At 34.6% G+C, this 22,897-nt stretch overlaps 1 protein-coding gene across 1 annotated transcript in view; it reads left to right on the forward strand.

The window, feature by feature from the left end:
- The window catches only part of LOC143252102 (choline O-acetyltransferase-like), a 278,304-nt gene that overhangs the window by 190,691 nt on the left and 64,716 nt on the right, over positions 1 to 22,897 (forward strand). Inside the window, 2 exon segments of the mRNA XM_076503733.1 lie at positions 11,117 to 11,235; positions 15,564 to 15,617. Of these exon segments, the coding sequence (XP_076359848.1) occupies positions 11,117 to 11,235; positions 15,564 to 15,617 (173 nt within the window).

The following is a 22,897-nucleotide window of genomic DNA, read 5'->3' on the forward strand; positions in this document are numbered from 1 at the left end:
AGTTAGCTGTAACGACTATAGTGAATCAATGACTTCTAAACATTATAAATGACAAATGGATACTAACTGATTATATTCACTGTGACGAATCAGTGCCTTTTAATTATTTTTATTATGAATAAATACTAAATGAGGAGTAAAAATTAAACATTATAAACAAAAAAGGACCAAACAGTTAATATTAAATAGTGGATTATTTTAAACTCTTATCTGTGTAGTTTCCTTTGAGTTTAATCTAACGATAACTTCTGGTAGTAAAATAATACTAGTTTTCAACATCTGCTTGGCTGCAGTATTGATTACATCTCTAGCAATGCAGAGAAAACTCTGTGGCAATAATTTGATTTCGCATACAAGTGTTTACGTGATATCTGGTAAATATGCTTTTCCCTAGTTGCCATCTGATGCTACACAAACATCAGTGTACTTTGCCACAAGTTCGCTAAGATTTGGCCTGGCATGGCCAAGCGCGTAAGGCGTGCGACTCGTAATCTGAGGGTCGCGGGTTCGCATCCTGGTCGCGCTAAACATGCTCGCCCTCCCAGCCGTGGGGGCGTTTAATGTGACGGTCAATCCCACTATTCGTTGGTAAAAGAGTAGCCCAAGAGTCGGAGGTGGGTGGTGATGACTAGCTGCCTTCCCTCTAGTCTTACACTGCTAAATTAGGGACGGTTAGCACAGATAGCCCTCGAGTAGCTTTGTGCGAAATTCCAAAAACAAACAAACGCTAAGATTTGCCCTCCCCCTGTGGCATAGTCTGCGGACTCGCACTGTTAGAAACCGGGTTTCGATACCCGTGGTTAGCAGAGCACGGATCGCCCTCGTGTAGCTTTGTGCTTAATTCCAAATAAATTCTAAGATTTTTATCGTGTTTATCACTGAAGTTTTTAGCACAATGTTCTAACAACACAGTTGATGTTCACTTTCAGATATATTGTGAACATATATATGTAATATATATAATATTACAAAAATTTGCAGTGTAATTATAATACGTAACAAACGGGAAGACTATTAATTTGTTTCTGTCTTTTCTGCAAAAATAACAACTTTTGTATATTCTTTCTTTACACGCCGTGTATTCAACTTAACTTGGCAGACGTTTATAATTATTTATTCATAAATGCACACCACAGTTTATGTATGGCATACTATAAGAGAGTTACAGTCTGGAGAAATTTGACTCCATTATTCAATTATTATAAGTAATATGTACTTCACTTGTAACTTCTGTTACTTCGCTGACTTGAGAGACTGCATACACACGAAACATTCTTTGTATAGTATGTAACGGATTTAGTAATGTATATTTATCAATGTTTGTTTTAGTGAAATTATATATTTATAAACGTGTGTTAAATGTGTATTCCGAAAGTCCCACCTATTGTCTATAGTTATAGAAGATTCTCGAGCGTAAGAATCAACAATGTACGATGTGTATATATAAAATGCTGCTGATTGTCAGTGTAATAGCTAACTGAACTTTTGAGAACCTGGCCTTAAAGTTTATCAGTTGCAACACGCTGGGAGACAGTGTTGTATTGTTGGTGAGCTGCGGTCAGTAAACCATAAACCTCGGAAGATATAATTGTGATAAACGCTTATTCATCGGAAAACTACAGATGTTTGACTAGAAACGTTTATAAATTTCGAATATTACAAACCGTTTAACTTCAGTGAATTAATGTCGATCGTTAGTATTATTTCTACAATGATATTAGATAGTTTCGTTGGGAGAAATTCGTGTGTGAGAAGCCTGCTTTTTTCCCGTCAAGAAAGAGGTGTACCTATGTATCTATATAGAATTAATTTGCTCCTCTTGAACCGTCGATAAATATTCAGTTCCAGACCCCATAGAGGATTGAAAATTGTTTGTAAGTTGGTAAAACGTTTATATGTAAATGATTATTTGTAATAACTAGTTGTAGTAAGTGTTATTACATATTGTATTAGCGTGTTTATATTAAAAATATTTGTGTAATGAATGAAAATTGTGTGTATCAGTCTGTTTTGGTAAATATCATAGATTTAATACATGTCAACATTTAATTGACTTCTAAATTAAAATTACAATTTCGAGCTATTTGAAATCGTAATACATTGACAACGTAACATAATAAATCGGAGACTCGTTCGAGGTAGACTATAATACGTAACAAACGGGAAGACTATTAATTTGTTTCTGTCTGAAAGTTGTTAAGCAGTCCACTGTCCTTGGTCTTACTTGGTGAAGACCGTCCCACAGAGCCGTAATACAACATAAATACAAACATCTTATAAGACAATAATGTTTGAGTTAAGTTCAACCGTTATTGTTTCTCTGTTGTTAAACATCTCACCAGTGGTAAGATAAAACTGGAACTCTTTGTCTAATCCCATACTAGTTAGTTTATATTAGCTGGACTGGCGGATACTAGTTAGTTTATATCAGCTGGACTGGCGGATACTAGTTAGTTTATATCAGCTGGACTGGCGGATACTAGTTAGTTTATATCAGCTGGACTGGCGGATACTAGTTAGTTTATATCAGCTGGACTGGCGGATACTAGTTAGTTTATATCAGCTGGACTGGCGGATACTAGTTAGTTTATATCAGCTGGACTGGCGGATACTAGTTAGTTTATATCAGCTGGACTGGCGGATACTAGTTAGTTTATATTAGCTGGACTGGCGGATACTAGTTAGTTTATATCAGCTGGACTGGCGGATACTAGTTAGTTTATATCAGCTGGACTGGCGGATACTAGTTAGTTTATATCAGCCGATATCCACTCTTCATGTTGTTGCTTTCTGAGGTTAACAATGTAGACCAGTTTGTTACGTTTTCAATGCTCGTCTTTTCTGCAAAATGACGGATGCCTCAAGACATGAAGACTTATCCTTAAATGACGCTTAGAACAGAATGTCCTGCTACCCGAAAAAAAAAAAACAACATCCTTTACCCACATAAGGAAAACGTTCAAAGAATAAGAAATCATTAAGAAAATAATCGATTTTGATCACTCGAAGGTGATAACTTTGAATAAATTATTTATATTTCAGATTAAATCGTGCAGAAGTTGTTAGTATTTTGTAGATGTACGTGTGTTATTGTTGAATTTGAGAAATTGTGAGTCAAAACCTCCTTTGTTACAACTAATAGTTTAGTAAACTTATTTTGTCAAATAATATTACTCGTGGAAGTGAGAAGCTCTTAATTAATGGCTACGTTAGTAAGTTAACTTACAGCTTACTCAGTACACTTCAAAGATAATAGTATTATTTGTTTAGAGCATACTTGTTAGTATTCAAATACTTCGACGAATATTGTAAATTTAACCTTCAATTAATATAATTACATAAACAAAGCAACTGTGACTCTATATGTAAGAATTTTTTATTTATTTGTACGTTTCACGAAAATAGAATTTACCACCACCAGAGAACTTCCTCACTCAACGGCCACACGCGCATGCACACTTAGGTTTATAGTCCTAATATTTTATTACTTCCTACGTCAGTGATTTATTATCACTTCAACTAAATAAAAATCTGCAGTTGTTTTGATACTTTTGTTTTCCTCAAGTCTTTAAAAAACAATTTTTCTTTTCTTAATCAGTAATATTAATTAAATACGTGTATAACTAAATATAATTCTCGAAATTATTTGTACTTTAGTAACATATGTATGTTGTACGTACATATTTGAATGGACGTCTACTCTTCCTGAATCTTTGCACTTTGCTCCATTTGTATTTAAAATAGTAAGAAATAGCGTTTAGGGTTAATAAGTTTTGAAGCACAAAGAATCTAAAGGGTAGATAATTTTCTATTAGTAAATTAGATACACATATTTGTGGTTATGTGTTGGTTTTACATCACCTTATTAAATAATATCAGTATTAACATGAAGTGTTACACAGAAAAACCAGTTTCTGCGAAAATGGATTTAATTACAATTCACAGGTAATGTTTCGATATGTAACACCTATTCTACACTTTCTAAGAAATTTCATGTACCGTGTGAAAGGAAATTAATAATAACATTCACCTGAAATGCTTACGTATCAGTGGAAAATCTATAGGTCCAATGCTGCATTTTCTTTAACTTCGATTCTTGTAATGTCGCAAGATAGACACGAATTCCAAATCTATCTGTTTCAGTCTGTGGAAGTTGTCGTATGATATCGACATGCAAAGTCTAAGCTAGTCTGATCGAAATATCAAATCTCTTTTAGTTTTGGCCATTGTAAAACTGCAAGAAATTCTTAAGTCTAATTTGTCTACTTTAGTCTGGGAGAGTCTGTTTAAAAAATGTTTTCTTGAAAAGTCTTATTCAAGTTGATTGAAGTATTAAAAAATTCCAGGTCAAAATCCCTAACTTTGCAAGGTTATGGCATTTAACGTTTATAAATTCAAAATAAAGGCACAAGTAATAAATGTTTGCTTTATCTTTTGAGGGGCCTCTCTCTTGTACAGCGGTATGTCTTCGGATTTACAACGCTAAAATCAGGGGTTCGATTCCCTTCGGTGGGCTGAGCAGATAACCCTTTGTGGCTTTGTTATAAGAAAAAACACACACACACATTTTTGAGGGTTCTCACAAGGTGTCTTTGTGACATCTCATTGAGATTGAAGGAAATATAAGATAACATAGAATTTAATGTGTATTTTTGTAACATATTACCTTCCACCCCAAAAGTCAAAATTGAGGCTTAAATTATAAAGTAGAAGTATCTGGTTGTATAAGCCCTCCGAGTTGCAAGGCGGTTGACCCAGAAATAAAGGAGTAGCAACCAACTGTAGTTTTTGGAAAGAAAAAGAAAGAAACGTAAGAAAAACAACTGAAATCTAGTGCGCTTCACTAGACGATAAATATACGTACAAGGACATTATTTAACATATATAAAGTATATATATTTATACATATATATACCTGTATTAGTTCCATTTTAACATCTCAATTTTTTGTTTTAAGAATTAGTTCCAAATGATAATCACTGTTGTATTCTGCACATATTTAACTTTTCTTTCTTCTGAGATCCAAAATAAAGGTAAGAACATACCTCGCAATCCCAGTATATTATCTATTATGATTGCACTGTAAGATAAAGGCTGCCATCTTGCGGACAGAATTAAGGATATATATGAGCCAAAAAGTAAAAGATTTAATTAAATATCTATAGACAATATTTTTACTGGAATGTCAGGACATTTTAATAATTATTTATGGTGCATAATACATCAATACTGTGTCTCTAAAGTATTTTTTTTAAACTAGCCATCACATTATGATAAAGAACGTTTAATAATTCTACTCTTTTCAATTTTATGTCAGGATTAAATCCAATTTTATCATACATTGTCACCTACTGTAACTTACATTTAGTGTAATGTATTCTTATAAATTACTTTAAAAAGACATAATTAATTATTTCTAGTCAGTGCAAAATTTGGAGTCCACTAACGATATATATACATTGATCGTTGGGACACAGTCAACCTTATTCATTCTCTCATGATATGAGATTATGTGTTTAGGTGCTAAATGTTCTGGGTTTTTTTTTCAAAAGTTTGAGTTTTTAAAGTGGCTTACCTGATCATATCTTTTGTAAGTAAATACTTTTGATAGTAAACCATTGGCATTTTATAACGGAAGTATTTATAACCAAGTTTCCAATATATGTTGTGTAAATAATATGTTTGTGAGTCAACAGCTGAGGAAAGGTTATATTTAAGTCTATTTACTGTAATATGTTAATAAAGTAGCCGTTTTTGTTTCAATTAGGCAAATGTCAGTGAGTTTACATATTAAATTAACCGGTAGTAAATTTACACTAGGTTATTAACATGCTTCAGCATTGTCTTTTTGGTACTTTCAAAATAACTTATCAGTGCCTTTCTTTTAGCACATGACATGTGTACACCCCTTAGCCTCTTAAAATCTGTCTGGTTAATATTTTTGTTTATCCATGTTTCGAATAGTTAACTGGCGAAATAGTTAAATTCCGTATTATACGAAAACAAGTAAACGTACCCATCCCTAGTGATGGAAAAGTTGAGGTTAATGTATCAAAAGTACCCGTCCTCAGTGATGGGAAAGTTGAGGTTAATGTATCAAAAGTACCCGTCCCCAGTCATGGGAAGTTGAGGTTAATGTATCAAAAGTACCCGTCCTCAGTGATGGGAAAGTTGAGGTTAATGTATCAAAAGTACCCGTCCCCAGTCATGGGAAAGTTGAGGTTAATGTATCAAAAGTACCCGGCCACAGTGATGGGAAATTTGAGTTTAATGTATCAAAAGTACCCGTCCCCAGGGATGGGAGAAATTTTAGGTAATCTATGAATTTAAATCATTTACACGAACTTTAAAAAGGCTAATTGTGTTACACTCTTGGTTTCACTCAGAACAAAGCTTTGAGCTACTTATATCGTCCTCTATCAGCGAAAAGTAATTATTGAGTGTTTAAGTCATACTAAGAGCCACTCAACAATAACATATCAACATTATTTAAGTTTCGTCACGTTTTTGAAATGTGAATGATAATGTAATTAATCCTTCAAAACTTAGTGTAGAATATCCTGCTTGTGGAATAAAATTTGCCATCGATATATCCGTATTTTTTCTCCCGTCATTTCAAAAGTGAATGCTGAGTTTGCTTACGGGCACAGCTTTACAAACGAGATACAGACGAATGCTAGGACAAATATCACGGTTCGTAATATATATATATATATGTAAGAAGGAGCTCAGAACTGATTTTATTGACAGCATTGTTCATTCAAATATTATAGTTTATACTTTTAAGCCTTATTATACAACCGATATCATTCCACATATTCTACAAATATTAATTGTACTTTCAAGTAGTGCGAACTCAGAGATACAAGTTAAATATCATAGAATATGTTAATTTCTATTTTGCGTTTCAAGAATATAATTCTAAAGAACGGGCGTTGATTTGTCGTGCAGGTATTTAACTCCTTTTGCTCCTGAGATCCAAAATTAGGGTATCTACTAAATTAAAAATAACATTCATCACAATATTCGGTTCATATATCGACTTAGCAACCACAATTTCCCAGTAAGGTAAAGACTGCCATCTCGTGGACAGAATTGAGAATGTCGTACGTTGAAGGTTACGAAATGATCTTGTAATTTGTTTTAAGTTCAACTTAACATTGTCCGCTATATCCTTTATTTAAATTCAAAACTAATGGAAGTTGTTACATTTCTTTTCAAAACAAAAAATAACATGATAATTATGACATGAATAAACTAAGAAAAACTAAACGTTTTTGATGTATAGAAAATATAGTTTTCCTGTTCTGCGGTTATACCACACAATAATGTTATAGTAATTGCAAAATAGTATCGGTAAATATTGCGGCATTTCATTATTCCCGCTTAATATCAGTTGCGTGGTGATTCACAGCGAGAAGAGAAATATGAATTGTAACGTGAATTAATTACATAATACAAATAGTTTCCATACACGAAGAGGCGAATTCAGTCATTCTGTTTTTAACGTTTTCTAAAGACTTGTGTATTGATATCATAATTTAAATCGCACTTTATAACATTATGTGATTGTTCTATTTGAAAACTTTACTAACAGCCATCTTGTGGTTTATTTATTTTTAATGTTTCTCGATCAATTATTAACTTATAATTATAAATATTTATTTATTCATATAATTAGAATACAAATATTTATTTAAATATACATTTAAATATTACTTTACAACTATATTATTGTCATTTTATTTTACGAAAAAAATCCTATGATTAAGTTATAATAATTATTAAATTACTTATTGTATTTACAATCCACAAAGACGTTATTGTTTATCTTCATGATCAGATTATAAAATGTTCTGAAGTTTTCTTTATATAAACACAAATAACAAAAACATCTCAACTTACAGAAGCACACTTTGAATGTTGATATTCTGTTAAATCTTTTCCACCTATTTGTCAGTTCAGTTATACTGAATTTCACTGACTCTTCAGAAGAAAATACTGTCAAAACAAAATTAGCTGTTTCTTTACGTTCTTTATCCCAACAAGCTAAGCTATCTGTTTAGTTTCTTTGTTCAAACAAAATTAGCTGTTTCTTTACGTTCTTTATCCCAACAAGCTAAGCTGTCTGTTTACTTTCTTTGTTCAAACAAAATTAGCTATATGTTTACTTTCTTTGTTCAAACAAAATTAGCTATCTGTTTATTTTCTTTGTTTAAGCAAGGTTAACTACCTGTTATCATTTGTTCTATTCAATTTGTTTGTTTTAAAATTTACCCAAAGCCACAAGAGGCCTGTCTGCGCTAGCAGTGTAAGACTAGAGGGAAGGCAGCTAGTCATCACCTCCAACTATCAACTCTTAGGCTACTCTTTTACCAACGAAGAGTGGGATTGATCGTAACATTATAACGCCCCCATGGCTGAAAGGGCGAGCATGTTTGGTGTGATAGGGATTAGAACCCGCGACCCTCAGATTACGAGTGCCTTAACCACGTGGTCATGTCAGGCCGTTCTTTTCTGTTGCAACGATTGCGAAAATTACTTCCTATCATTTCATGTTTCGAAAGTTTGTGTCTATTTCATTAACTGCTGTTTGAGTTTATTTAATATCTACAGTATACCAGCGTTTCCCAAAATTTATGTTGCGCTGCCTATGAGGGCGCAAAATGTCTCTTGGGACGGTGACGTGAGTGATTATGTTGGAATCAGTAGTACAATAATATTGTTTGTTTGTTTTTTGGAATTTCGCACAAAGCTACTCGAGGGCTATCTGTGCTAGCCGTCCCTAATTTAGCAGTATAAGACTAGAGGGAAGGCAACTAGTCATCACCACCCACCGCCAACTCTTGGGCTACTCTTTTACCAACAAATAGTGGGATTGACCGTCACATTTTAACGCCCCCACGGCTGGGAGGGCGAGCATGTTTAGCGCGACTCGGGCGCGAACCCGCGATCCTCGGATTAGGAGTCGCACGCCTTACGCGCTTGGCCATGCCGGGCCAGTACAATAATACAAAACTAAGCGTTAATACATTTTCATAAATGAAAGTCATAATTAATTACAATAAATCATTTATATACCATACTCACCAATTAACTCACAATTTCAGTCATTACAAAAAAAAAAAGAGAAGGCGTGTGCAAAAGAATATATTTATAAAGGGGTGAGGGACTGTTTGTTTTGAATTAAGCACAAAGCTAACCAATGGGCTATCTGTGCTGTGCTCACCATGGATACTGATACTCAGTTTATAGCGGTGTGAGTGCGTTGATATACCGTTGTGCCACTGGGGAGCAACTAGTTATGACCCAGCAATTATAAAGAAATTTTGAAAATAAAGTAAACAAAAGAGGTTAGAAAATAGAAAATTGTCTTGTAAATAAGTCTGAGCCCCCCAGTGGCTCAGCGGTATGTCTGCGGACATACAACGCTAAAAACCGGGTTTCGATACCGGTGGTGGGCAGAGCACAGATAGCCCATTGAGTAGCTTTGTGCTTAATTCAAAACAAAACAAACAATAAGTCTGATAATATCGAAATGCACATAAAAAAACAAATAAATGACGTAGACATAGGAAAACTAAACAATAATACAAGTACTCTTTTTTTGGACGTAAATTTAAATATTTTGACAAAGTATCAATTAATAATTTAGGGCTAACATGAGATTATAAAAAGTATTTAAAGAAATGCAAGAACTTTAGACATGCGCATGAAGGGCTCAGCATGGCCAGGTGCTTAAGGCACTCGACTCGTAATGTGAGGGTCGCAGGTTCGAATCCCCGTCACACCAAATATGATCGCCCTTTCAGTCGTGGGGGCGTTATAACGTGACGGTCGATCCAACCATTTGTTGGTAAAAAGAGTAGCTCAAGACTTGGTGATGACTAGCTGCCTTCCCTCTTGTTTTACACTGCTAAATTAGGGACGGTTAATGCAGATGGCCCTCGTGTAGCTTTACGCGAAATTCAAAACAAACCAAACCATGCGCATGAAGATAAATGATGACAGAAAATTTAGAATTTGAGTTTTGCAGGAGCAAAGGACAAAGTTTAAGGTGACAAAAGTTGCTTACAGACGGTTATACGTTGCCAAAATACTAATTGTGTAACGGATTTACTGTTGTTATACATTTATGTTAATAACTATGTGTAAGTTTAACGCATGTAACGTATATTGTTCAATTTGTATTGCGCAAGTTCCGCCTATTATCTAAATGTGTAGAAGATGCTCGAGTGTAAGAACCAACAATATATAAATTTTAAAGTACTAGCATAAATTCGAATATTGTTGGGGCAACTGAACTTTCTAGAACTTCGTTTAACGATTATAAATCGACACGCCAAAAAATAGAATAATGCTGGTCAGCTGCAATTAGTATACTACGATCATCGGAAACTGTAATTCTAATTAACGCTTATTCATAGAAAAATTACAGAATTTGTCCAGGAGCATTTATAGCTTTAGAACATTATAAATTGTTTAATTTCAGTAAATTAACTTTAGAAGTTGGTATTTCTATGAAGATATTAAATATCTTTGTCAATATAAAGTCAGTTTATAAGTGACGTGGAGCCAGACGAGGTAGCTAGCTTAAGCGAAATGTTACAATGTCATCTCAGAATTAATTCGCTCATAGTGGACCTGAAACATTCACACAATATTCATTTCTAGACCAGACAGAAAATTGAGTATTGTTTGAGTTTGTAAAACACTTGTTTATAAAACGTTATTTGTAATAACCGTTATTATCAATTGTATTATTATTTATATATTAACATTAAACTTGTGTCAAGAAAGAAAACTGTGTATATTGTTGGTAGACACACTAAATTTAATACGTATTAACATTTAATTAACTTTTAAATTAAGATGAAAATTTCTGGCTGTTTGAAATCGTAATACGTAACGTACGTAGCACAATAAATTGGAGACTCATCCAAGATAAATTATAATACGTATCGATTTTCACTAATTAAAAGTTCAATTTTTAAAATCCAATTATATTTTCGTTAGGTCTCAGCTAATATAATTTGTACTAGTTACTACATAATTGTTCATAAGTCAAAACATGAACAGTTGTTAATTGTTAAGGTTGATTCTGTTTTTGCTTCAGGCAACACCTTTATGGCTGGACGACATGTATCTACGCAATCAGGTCCCACTTCAAATCAACTCTAACCCTTTCTTTTTGTTTCCCAAGCAACAATTCAAATGTGGTACTGATTATCTGAGGTACGAAATTTATTGCTTAAGTTATTTAATAAAATATCAAATGCAAAATAAGTACATTCAAATACTTCTTTACTCGAATATTATCGGCTTAAAGTGTAATGATGTGATATTAATATAAGATATAACTAACTGTCCCACCATAGCTTAGCTGTAAATATGAGAGCTTATAACACTAAAATCGGTTTTGATACCTGTAGTAAGCACAGTAATAATACCACATTATTTAACTGCATGCTTATAAGACTGACGAGCAGGTATTAAACGTGTACACCAAGAAGTCACATGCTAACATTGTATTGAATTTGTTCATAATTATCTCTGGTTTTTAAGGGTTTGCGTATTGTCAATAATTACTGTGAGTTATTACTTGGTAAGACATTCTATGTATTTTGAGTTTCGTTATCCAGTTTATCTTCGTTCTACAAAAAACAAACATCTTTAAGTTATAACATTTACCTGGCGCTCGTTATTTTATTTTAATCAAACTTGACACAAATTATAAAGAATATTTAATACATTAATCCTTTCATTGTCCACTATGTGCCGTGTAGCCCTGATTTTAGACCTGTTCAAACTAAAGGTCACAAAAAGGTAATGTTCGTTAATAAATGTGTCAGATATTGGTTCTACCTCATGTAGCACATTGCTGCACATGTTAAATACTGTATTGTAAAGGATGATGACGTGCCAATGTATTGTAGAGTTGAGTGGTTCGAGTACCACTTTATACACTTGTATCAGTAGGAAATTTGTGGAAGATTTTCGTGTTAAAACTGTTGGAGTTTCTTTCTGTTGTTTTGTTCACGTAATTTAAATCATGATCTTCATTAGTGATGTTATAGTGAACGTTGTTTACATGTTGTAGAAGTTACTATTTATAATTGTGTTTTCACAACCACATAATACATCCATGACGTATCTAAATCAGTGTATAAGAGGATGTGGAGCCGTATTAATGGCTTCAGTTTCTATCTTCTTGAAAACAAAGCAAATAATTTTGGTGAAAGAGGGCTGCTTGTACTTAGGCAATCTGTTTGTTCATAAGTTTTATCATGAGAAACACATTTTTTGTGCAAGGTGGAATAAGTCTCAAATTTTCCAAGGTCAGGTTATAATTAAATTTGTGGGAATTGTTTGATACAAATTTAGGGTTAGTTTGGATATCCTCTCATCACAACAAGTAGAACCATTTGTGTTTCCTGAATCTTGGTCTTAGAATCTGGCGTCCAAGTTGAGATACTATGGAAAATTTTAAGATCTTATTTCATGAGACCAAGCAAGATCGAAAGTGTATACATCGTTCTAGTAATGTCTGGTGAACATATGATAACCAGGGAAGTAAACTGATCGGAGACATCATTCTTGTAATGTCTGGTGAACATATGATAACCAACGAAGTAAACTGATCGGAGACATCATTCTTGTAATGTCTGGTGAATATATGATAACCAGGGAAGTAAACTGATCGGAGACATCATTCTTGTAATGTCTGGTGAACATATGATAACCAGGGTAGTAAACTGATCGGAGACATCATTCTTGTAATGTCTGGTGAACATATGATAACCAGGGAAGAAAACTGATCGGAGACATCATTCTTGTAATGTCTGGTGAACATATGATAACCAGGGAAGTAAACTGATCGGAGACATCGTTCTTGTAATGTCTGGTGAACATATGATAACCAGGGAAGTAAACTGATCGTGGAGACATCGTTCTAGTAATGTCTGGTGAACATATGATAACCAGGGAAGTAAACTGATCGGAGACATCATTCTTGTAATGTCTGGTGAACATATGATAACCAACGAAGTAAACTGATCGGAGACATCATTCTTGTAATGTCTGGTGAATATATGATAACCAGGGAAGTAAACTGATCGGAGACATCATTCTTGTAATGTCTGGTGAACATATGATAACCAGGGTAGTAAACTGATCGGAGACATCATTCTTGTAATGTCTGGTGAACATATGATAACCAGGGAAGTAAACTGATCGGAGACATCGTTCTTGTAATGTCTGGTGAACATATGATAACCAGGGAAGAAAACTGATCGGAGACATCATTCTTGTAATGTCTGGTGAACATATGATAACCAGGGAAGTAAACTGATCGGAGACATCGTTCTTGTAATGTCTGGTGAACATATGATAACCAGGGAAGTAAACTGATCGGAGACATCGTTCTTGTAATGTCTGGTGAACATATGATAACCAGGGAAGAAAACTGATCGGAGACATCGTTCTTGTAATGTCTGGTGAACATATGATAACCAGGGAAGAAAACTGATCGGAGACATCGTTCTTGTAATGTCTGGTGAATATATGATAACCAGGGTAGTAAACTGATCGGAGACATCGTTCTTGTAATGTCTGGTGAACATATGATAACCAGGGTAGTAAACTGAGATATTCATGAATTTATTTTCTGTGGAGAATTTTCGCGCAAAGCTAAGCGAGAGCAAGCAAGCGTAACTATTTTTAATTTTGATGTGATACATTAGAGTGAAACGCAGCTGGTCAATATCACCCATTGCCAATTTTTGAGCTACTCTTTCGCTAACGAATAGTAAGACTGACAGTCACATATATCGCCCCTACACCTGAAATGGTGAATATGTTTGGCGACAGCTTTCAGTCCCACAACCCTCAGATTGCGAGTCCAATACCCTAACAGATATTCCACCTCTTGACGATGGGAATAAGTTAATTACTGTTGTTATATTTAACGGCGTTGAAATTGTTAATAGCCTAAAGAAGCGCCTATAAGTTTAAACATTAATAACTTATCATTTTTGATTAACGATAAACTTATGATAAAATGTATAGAATAGCCATAGGTTTAAAATTAGCACCTTGTGTAGCAAATTGATTTGTTGTTTCCGAAAATAAATTATGTTTATAATAAGGTTCTAACAACCTTAAGCCTTTATTTACTCTTGAAATGTCATTCCTTGATTTAAAACGTTTTAACGTGACTAAATCACTTAGAGCATTCAGACTGATTTATGAATGGTTATTTTATCTCAGTGACCAGTCTATACTATAGTATGAAAGTAAATCATCAGGTAAAGTGTTTTTAATAATAATTATATAAATTACTTTGAATACCCAATATATCCTCATTTTAATTACGTAATTTGTTTAAGGGTTGAATAATTTAATATTTGGTATCTTTGAAAATTACTGTTACATATGATTTGTGATAATTTAAAATATAATTAATCCATTAAATGTGGCGTAATCTAGAGATAAAGGCTCTGTTTTCTATGTTGCATTGTAAAGACGTGAATCAATAATTACTTGACTGTCTCTTTATTTTATAACACAGCCATGTTGTGTCGTTTGCCGTGTCCACAGTAGAGAATCAAACCGCGAATTTTAGCGTTGTAAGTCCGTAAACTTACCGATATCCCACTGGACGGCAGTAGTAGTAAAACATATTTTTGTAAGTTCAGCAAGACCAGTTAAGTTACATGGAAAGTTGTTCAAAGTGAACTGTAACTTCTTTATTAGTTCATATTTTGATGGTCGGCAGTTCACTCGTAATTCTGGTTCGATTCCCCGTCACACCAAACATGTTCGCCCTTTCAGCCGTGGGAGTGTTATGTGACGGTCAATCCCACTATTCGTTTGTAAAAGAATAGCTCAAGAGTTGGTGGTGGCTGGTGAGGACTAGCTGCCTTCCCTCTAGTCCTGCTAAATTAGGGACGGCTAGCGCAGATAGCCTTCATGTAGCTTTGCGCAAAATCCAAAAGAAACAAACACTCGTGATTTTTATTATCGATGTGAGATGAGTGGAAGTTGGACCAGAAAAGATCACCTCAGTATCCCTAACATACCCTCATAATCGGCTTATAACGTTTTTGCATAATGAATATGTTTATTCAGCATTTTCTCTTTCATAGAATCTTGACGTGGATGTGTGCAATTATATCATTTATAATTTATAACGTATAATAATAATATAATGAAGCCAGATTACTTTAATTCAACGTGGTATGCTATCATAGTGTTATCTAGTAGCAATATTCATCTGTAACAGAATGCCCACAGTCTATGAAATATCCTATCGGATCTGAGGTGAAATCCCACTATTCGATGACGTAATAAAAGCCTACAAGTCGACAGAGGGTGCTGTTAACCATCTGTTTGTCATACAGCCCAAATAACCCTGAAGTACGTTTATGAGAAATTCCTAAATATAAAAAAATAATACCATATCTTATCACACAGAAATGTTATACAAATTTCATACTAGTCATGAAACAGTCTGATAAGTACAGTTTAATCTTATCCATTCTTTCATTTCTCCATTATTACAGGTTTGCTGCCAAATTAATACGTTTTTCGCTGATATTCAAGGACAAACTTGAAAGGTAAGTCCGTTTTCTCTTTTATCCACATAGTCTAAGTTGCATGTGGCAAAGGCATTGTTTTGTTTCTAAAGGTATAGTGAGCGAAATATTCTTGTAATACGTCAAATGCACTCCAAAGTGAAGGGTCCTATGCACCAAGTATTTCCATTTCTCAGATAAACTTCTCAGGTATAATTATCTAAATGAGATGATCAGACCTTGGTCTATTGGTTACTGTATGCGTACTTCAAAATCTATGATTCACAACCTGCTATTTCAAAATCGCTACAAAGTACAGAGCGATTTTGCGTATTATGCGTGTGTTATAATAACTTTAAGAGTAATCCATTACTGTCATTTCATATGTAATGTTTAAATATTTCAATAAAGCTGTTTTCGCAGTTACACTTCGAAATCGAAATATTGGAGAGAAATAAACTGAGATGACCGGAGTTCATATTTTATTATATTCATTATAAATATGTTTCACGTAGGCATTGAATGCTATCTTACTGATGCTGGTTTTTCACGTTAAGAAGAGTGAAGTTCATGTTTTTTTAAACCAAGGTAAAGTAATAGAGGCCAGCCAAGTTAACATAAAAAGATACAATGTTTTATGGGATACGTGTCGGTTCAGCAGACTCAACCTCTGTTCAATAACATTTTATACAAGTTAAAATAAGCTTTATCTTTAAAGCCATTAAACGTCAAGGACACATATCTATATTTATGTCCTTTTATCACAAACACACATGAATTCTAAAATCATTTATTACAACATGTAGTCACGGCAGACTTAAGTGATACCTTGACGGTTCTGTAAAACTAAAGCTTTATTTGGTACGTCTCAATGCTAAAACAAGTTCAATCATGTGATATTTACGCTCGTGTCTTTCTGAGTGGGGCCTGGCATGGCCAAGCGCGTAAGGCGTGCGACTCGTAATCCGAGGGTCGCGGGTTCGCGCCCGCGTCGCGCTAAACATTCTCGCCCTCCCAGCCGTGGGGGCGTATAATGTGATGGTAAATCCCACTATTTGTTGGTAAAAAGAGTAGCCCAAGAGTTGGCGGTGGGTGGTGATGACTTGCTACCTTCCCTCTAGTCTTACACTGCAAAATTAGCTTTGTGCGAAATTCCAAAAACAAACAAACTTTCTGAGTGCCTGTTGTTTCCCTATTGGTTGATATAGCTGTCAAACATTAGGATACATAGATGTGGACTAACTCTGCTGCAGATTGAACTCTGTATAGAACCGAGTGTTAAGTGAGACCACTTGGTCTTGCTCACATAAGAAACATTCTGATTCTTATAATGGTGATATATGTAGAAATGAGGCTTGTTTGTTTGTTTTTGAATTTCGCGCTAGCCGTCCCTAATTTAGGAGTGTAAGGCTAGAGGGAAGGCAGCTAGACATCCGCCAACTCTTGGGCTACTCTTTCACCAACGAGTAGTGGCATTGACCGTCACGTTATAACGCCCCCATGGCTGAAAAGGCGAGCATGTTTGGTGCGACGGGGTTGCGAACACGCGACCCTCAGATTACTCGTCGCACGCCTTAACCACCTGTCCATGTCGAGCCTCTGTATAGATTTATATAGTAAATATACATGTACATTATCTCACCTTTCAAGAAAACATTTTCAGTAAGATCTGTTTCCGCCAAGATACAGACCAGTCAGAAGCATTAGAAGGTTATTACAAGATACAGACCAGTCAGAAGCATTAGAAGGTTATTACAAGATACAGACCAGTGAGAAGTATTAGAAGGTTATTACAAGATACAGACCAGTGAGAAGTATTAGAAGGTTATTACAAGATACAGACCAGTCAGAAGTATTAGAAGGTTATTACAAGATACAGACCAGTCAGAAGTATTAGAAGGTTATTACAAGATACAGACCAGTCAGAAGTATTAGAAGGTTATTACAAGATACAGACCAGTCAGAAGTATTAGAAGGTTATTACAAGATACAGACCAGTCAGAAGTATTAGAAGGTTATTACAAGGTACAGACCAGTGAGAAGTATTAGAAGGTTATTACAAGATACAGACCAGTCAGAAACATTAGAAGGTTATTACAAGATACAGACCAGTCAGAAGTATTAGAAGGTTATTACAAGATACAGACCAGTCAGAAGTATTAGAAGGTTATTACAAGATACAGACCAGTCAGAAGCATTAGAAGGTTATTACAAGATACAGACCAGTCAGAAGTATTAGAAGGTTATTACACTTACTACTTCATATGTAACGTGACCAGTACGTTATCTGATTTCATGGAATGTGAAATTGCCACGAATCTCCTGATATTTGAAACAACGCTACTCCTGTTCTCATACTTTAAATACAATAAGGTCATGGCAGTTCTGGTACCTGCAAACACTATGACCTGCCAGATGAGGTAATGTAAACTAGCTGGCCCCAGGTCACGTAAGGGGTCAATCTAGGGAACAGTAGCAAAGATTATACGTAGATATTAATTAACATAGCCCTAACGCTAGTAAGTGCTGTATGGTAGGTACGATTAAAGTTAGATAATAGTGATGTAAACTTCTGGGTATATACAATACCTGCCATGATCCACCACATCAGTTGCTACTCCGACCAATGAACATTGACATTCTGCTGGTGAATAAAAACCAATTAGAGCTGAATGGGGCAACTTAGTTTTGTGTCACTTTCAGTATCATCTTTCAGAGAACAGAAACAGTCACAGCTGATATTTATATCTTAGGGAAGAAGTTGCTACATGAGCAGTCTGTTATCGTGGATTGTAATATCATATAAAATATGAAACAACAGAGTGGTATAGTACAGTTAGAGAGGGAAAGACTAAGTTACTGAACTGTACATATATTATAAAACTGTCTGTTCTACGACCATGTAATTACTTCGCAGGGCGTGGATGAATATTCATCAAAATTGGTAAAGAAGTTAATTAGGTCCATGCGATGGATGCATAGATACAAATTTTCAGTTTAACATTTTACGTTTTTATGTATGTTTTTTCGTTTTCACCACTTCTTCTCTTCATGTGAGCTTCACCAAATTTAGCGTATCGGTTGTTTGGAGTCATACAATGGTACATGCAAATTTGCGGTTTCACCTCTTCTGGTTTGCTCTTCTATTGCTCTTTTTTGTATTGTTTACAATTACATGTAAAGGGACCAACTTTTCATGTCCTAAGATAATCTTTCATTAATCATGAATTTATACAACTTCCGGCCATAGGTCGGATACTCCAGCTATTAATGCATAAGGAAAACTGACCAGATCAGTGACCGAAATAAATATAGGAAATATGAAATCTTTAACATAATTTTCAGGTCAAAAGGGTAAATAGAAACACATTACGAGTCGAGTGCCTTAACCTCCTGACCATGTCGGGCCCGTAACTCCATTATTTGTAAGACATGTATCGCCAAATTTAGCATAGTCGGGACAGACATTATAATTACTGGCCTTAAGTAAGGGCTAACTGCACAGTCATATGTCTTCATAACGTATCTTAGGATATGATTTGCATAATACATGGTATATAATAGCACCATTTTGCAAGATATAGAAGTCGGAGTTGTTATATTTTACCTGTCCTTCTCGAAATCACACTGAAATTGTTTCTAGATTCTCTACAAACGTGTATTTGCTATTATTATTAAACACGGAATATTTTACAAAGAACATTGCTTTACCTGCCGTTCTATTCTGGACACCATTGTAAATCAACTGACTTGGTCAACTTTATAGTTAAGTGGAAGAATGGACAGAAATCCTGTTTTATCCCTAAGTTAATGAATCCCAAATGAACAACTCGAAACTTTTTGGTCAGTATCTTTGCTATCATTCTGTTTTGGTTATACAGGAAAGTCACTGTGCACTTATATATGTATATAATTACAAAGACTTTCCGAACATCCTGTACTGGAATTACAATTAAAGTATTTTGCTTAAATACATTTACTGAATCAACAATCTCTGTTTTCATAGAATATTTATTCTACTTATAGTTAAAATATACGCCTCTGTATGTAAGACAAACAGATACACAGGTTGATGAAAAATGACACTAATACGTTTTAATTACAATATTATAAATATAATTCTAATTTTACCCAGTAAAGAAATCTAAACCAGTAAATAATCCTCCTAGGTAGCTTTCTATTTCAACATAGTGTTTTAATGTACTTTGAATCGTTTTTTTTATCTGTATTTATCATAAAAATAGTTTCCAAAAACGTTTACAATAATATGAAGAACTTAATTTGGAGGCCTTGTCATAAACAGCACAAACTAACTGCGTATCATCAACTGTATTAAATTATAAAATTCTTTTATTCTTGATTGTTTCGGAATGATCAGTACTGTGATAGCTGATGCCAAAGTCTCTTTGTCTTGATCTGACTAAAGAAATTTAGAATAGTCTGTTGTCTGAGGTCGTTTATTGTCCAAATGATGTCATACATTTCTACGCTGTTTGAACCATAGTGCCATCATGTGCAGAAGGTACGTATATGAAAATGAAAAACTTACAAATGCCAGCTGTTTCTGTCATATTGAAAGGAATCGTTTTATTGTATCAGTGACGTAAATTGCTTCATATTTGTATTTATTTAACATAACTGTTTTGGATATTCATTTGTACTATATTCTATTTCTCGGCGTCTTTGGAAAGACGTTGCACCATTATCGTACCAAAATTCGTGCAGTATCTTATGACATATTAATCTGTAGATGTAACACAACATGACGAATGTAAATAATAAGAAAGGAAAGACAAACGTTGCTTTTTGGTCACAATACATCTGCGGACTTACAACACTAAAGACCGGGCTTAGATACCCGTGATGGACAGAGCACAATGTCTAGCTTTGTTCTTAACAGCAAACAAATAAAACACAATATTTACTCTTTGTCTTCAAATGACCAGAACTATCAAAAGGACGCTTGAAGTGTTTATGTGCCATGAAGTCTGTTTAGTAGCCATCTGAATGTCTCTCAAGTGACTTCACTCTATTAATAATAATGTAATACAATAACTTTTAAGGTGCTTGAAAAGTACTGACTTGTTTTAAGTGCTACGATGACCGTCTAGAAATTGAATAGGTACAAAACTTTATATTTTCTTTCACAATATTATCGTATTTTCCGCCTTGTAAGACGCACTTTTTACTTTAAAAAATCCCCATGCGTCTTCCATGGCAAAAGTGATTGGCTATGGTAAGAGGTTAGTTTATGGTCTACTCAAAACGGCCTCTCATGGAGATCGTAATCTCATTACTTACTAAATACAAGTGTTTACAATAGCAGAAAACGTTCAATTTAACTAATATTGTCGATATACTGTGAATAATATAATGCCTACTCAGTAGGCTAAAGAAAGTTAAGGCTGCATTAAGGAGTTGGTTGCCGAGTCATTTTAGAATTGTCTTTCCAACATTAGGGTGCGTCTTCCACGATGTAGAGTCTTACAAGGCGTAAAATACGGTAAGTATTCACCAAATCATTCAGAGAATATGGGTATTATTTCATTGAAATGGAATGCGTTTACCTACCAAAGTATTCGAATATTCCAAAGCTTTCGAATGCACTCAAATACGGATATCTAATGGCTGCAGGTAAATATATTTTTCTTCACTAAACTGACATATTTTATCTTGGTTCATTTAACATTCATTATTAGTCTATAATCTATAAGAATTGAAATAAAGACTTAGTTGAGAAACTAGCAGCCATTATAACATAGTCTATTACTTGTGAAGGTAACACAAAACAAAATTCAAAACATAAGGTTCTAGAGCAACACAGTACTGTTTGCAATTGAACACGGGCGCGTGAAGATTTGCCTGTTATAGTCTTGGCAGAAAATTTTTATCATAAAATTTTCTATAAAAATGAAACTGTTTTAGACGTTAAAATGTGTTCACATTTTATTCCAATGGACTATAAAATAAATAATTATATTACCATAAAGTATTGAAAGGTGTAATATACCTTAATGAGTAACAGGTAAAATATTATATCACAGTTTGTTTTTTGAATTTCGCGCAAAGCTACACGAGGGCTATCTGCGCTAGCCGTCCATTATTTTGCAGTGTAAGACTAGAGGGAAGGAAGATAGTCATCACCACCCACCGCTACTCTTTTGCCAACGAATAGGGGGATTGACCATCACAGAATAATGCCCCCACGGCAGAAAGTGCGATCATGTTTGGTGTGATGGGGATTCGAACCCGCGATCCTCGAATGCCAAGTCGATCATTCTAAGCACCTGGCCGTGCTGGGTTGTTATATCACACTAAAGATAATTTTAATTGCGTTCATTTTTTTGTCACTTAAGAATGATGAGTTAAAATACTTTATCAGTCATACTATGACTTTCTATCGCACATGGTTATCATTAATCATCAACGTGTAGAGACTATATACTGGCCCAGCATGGCCAAGCGTGTTAAGGCGTGCGACTCGTAATTTGAGGGTCGCGGATTCGCATCCCGGTCGCGCCAAACATGCTCGCCCTTTCAGCCGTGGGGGCTTTATAATGTGACGGTCAATCCCACTATTCGTTTGTAAAAGAGTAGCCCAAGAGTTGGCGGTGGGTGGTGATGACTAGCTGCCTTCCCTCTAGTCTTACACTGCTAAATTAGGGACGGCTAGCACAGATAGCCCTCGAGTAGCTTTGTGCGAAATTTAAAAAACAAACAAACAGACTATATACTTTAGAACTTGAAGAGATATTTGATATTATACGTATAGATATACATTATGTAGTGAAAGTACAATTAATATTTGTAGCACATTTACAGAACTTCCAGACATTATTAAGGTTATTTTATTAGAGCACATTTACAGAACTTCCAGACATTATTATAAGGTTATTTTATTAGAGCACATTTACAGAACTTCCAGACATTATTAAGGTTATTTTATTAGAGCACATTTACAGAACTTCCAGAAATTGGAATGATATCGGTTGTTAATTTATTATTTAATAATATTGGTTTCCTCTAATAAATATCATTATTTAATAAGTTTTATTTTACACAGACTAGATGAATGTGTGACAGAGACACCTTATAGTGTTTAGTAAACTGTTAGATTCTGCTGCGACCAGAACTTTGGTATACTTTATAGTGTGTGTCATCAGTTAGATCAATACTCTGGTCGATAAATACAGATCCATGTTGGTAAATAGATGATCGTTACTGATACTATCTTGTAGAAAACCCTTGGCAAGTTTAACATGAGAAATCCAAGGAAAATTGACTACCAATATGGTAGGGCATGAGAGTCAGTCTGTACCCAA

Source organism: Tachypleus tridentatus, chromosome 6 (genome assembly GCF_004210375.1).
Source record: "Tachypleus tridentatus isolate NWPU-2018 chromosome 6, ASM421037v1, whole genome shotgun sequence".
In the NCBI taxonomy this organism is placed as follows: Eukaryota; Metazoa; Arthropoda; class Merostomata; order Xiphosura; family Limulidae; genus Tachypleus; species Tachypleus tridentatus.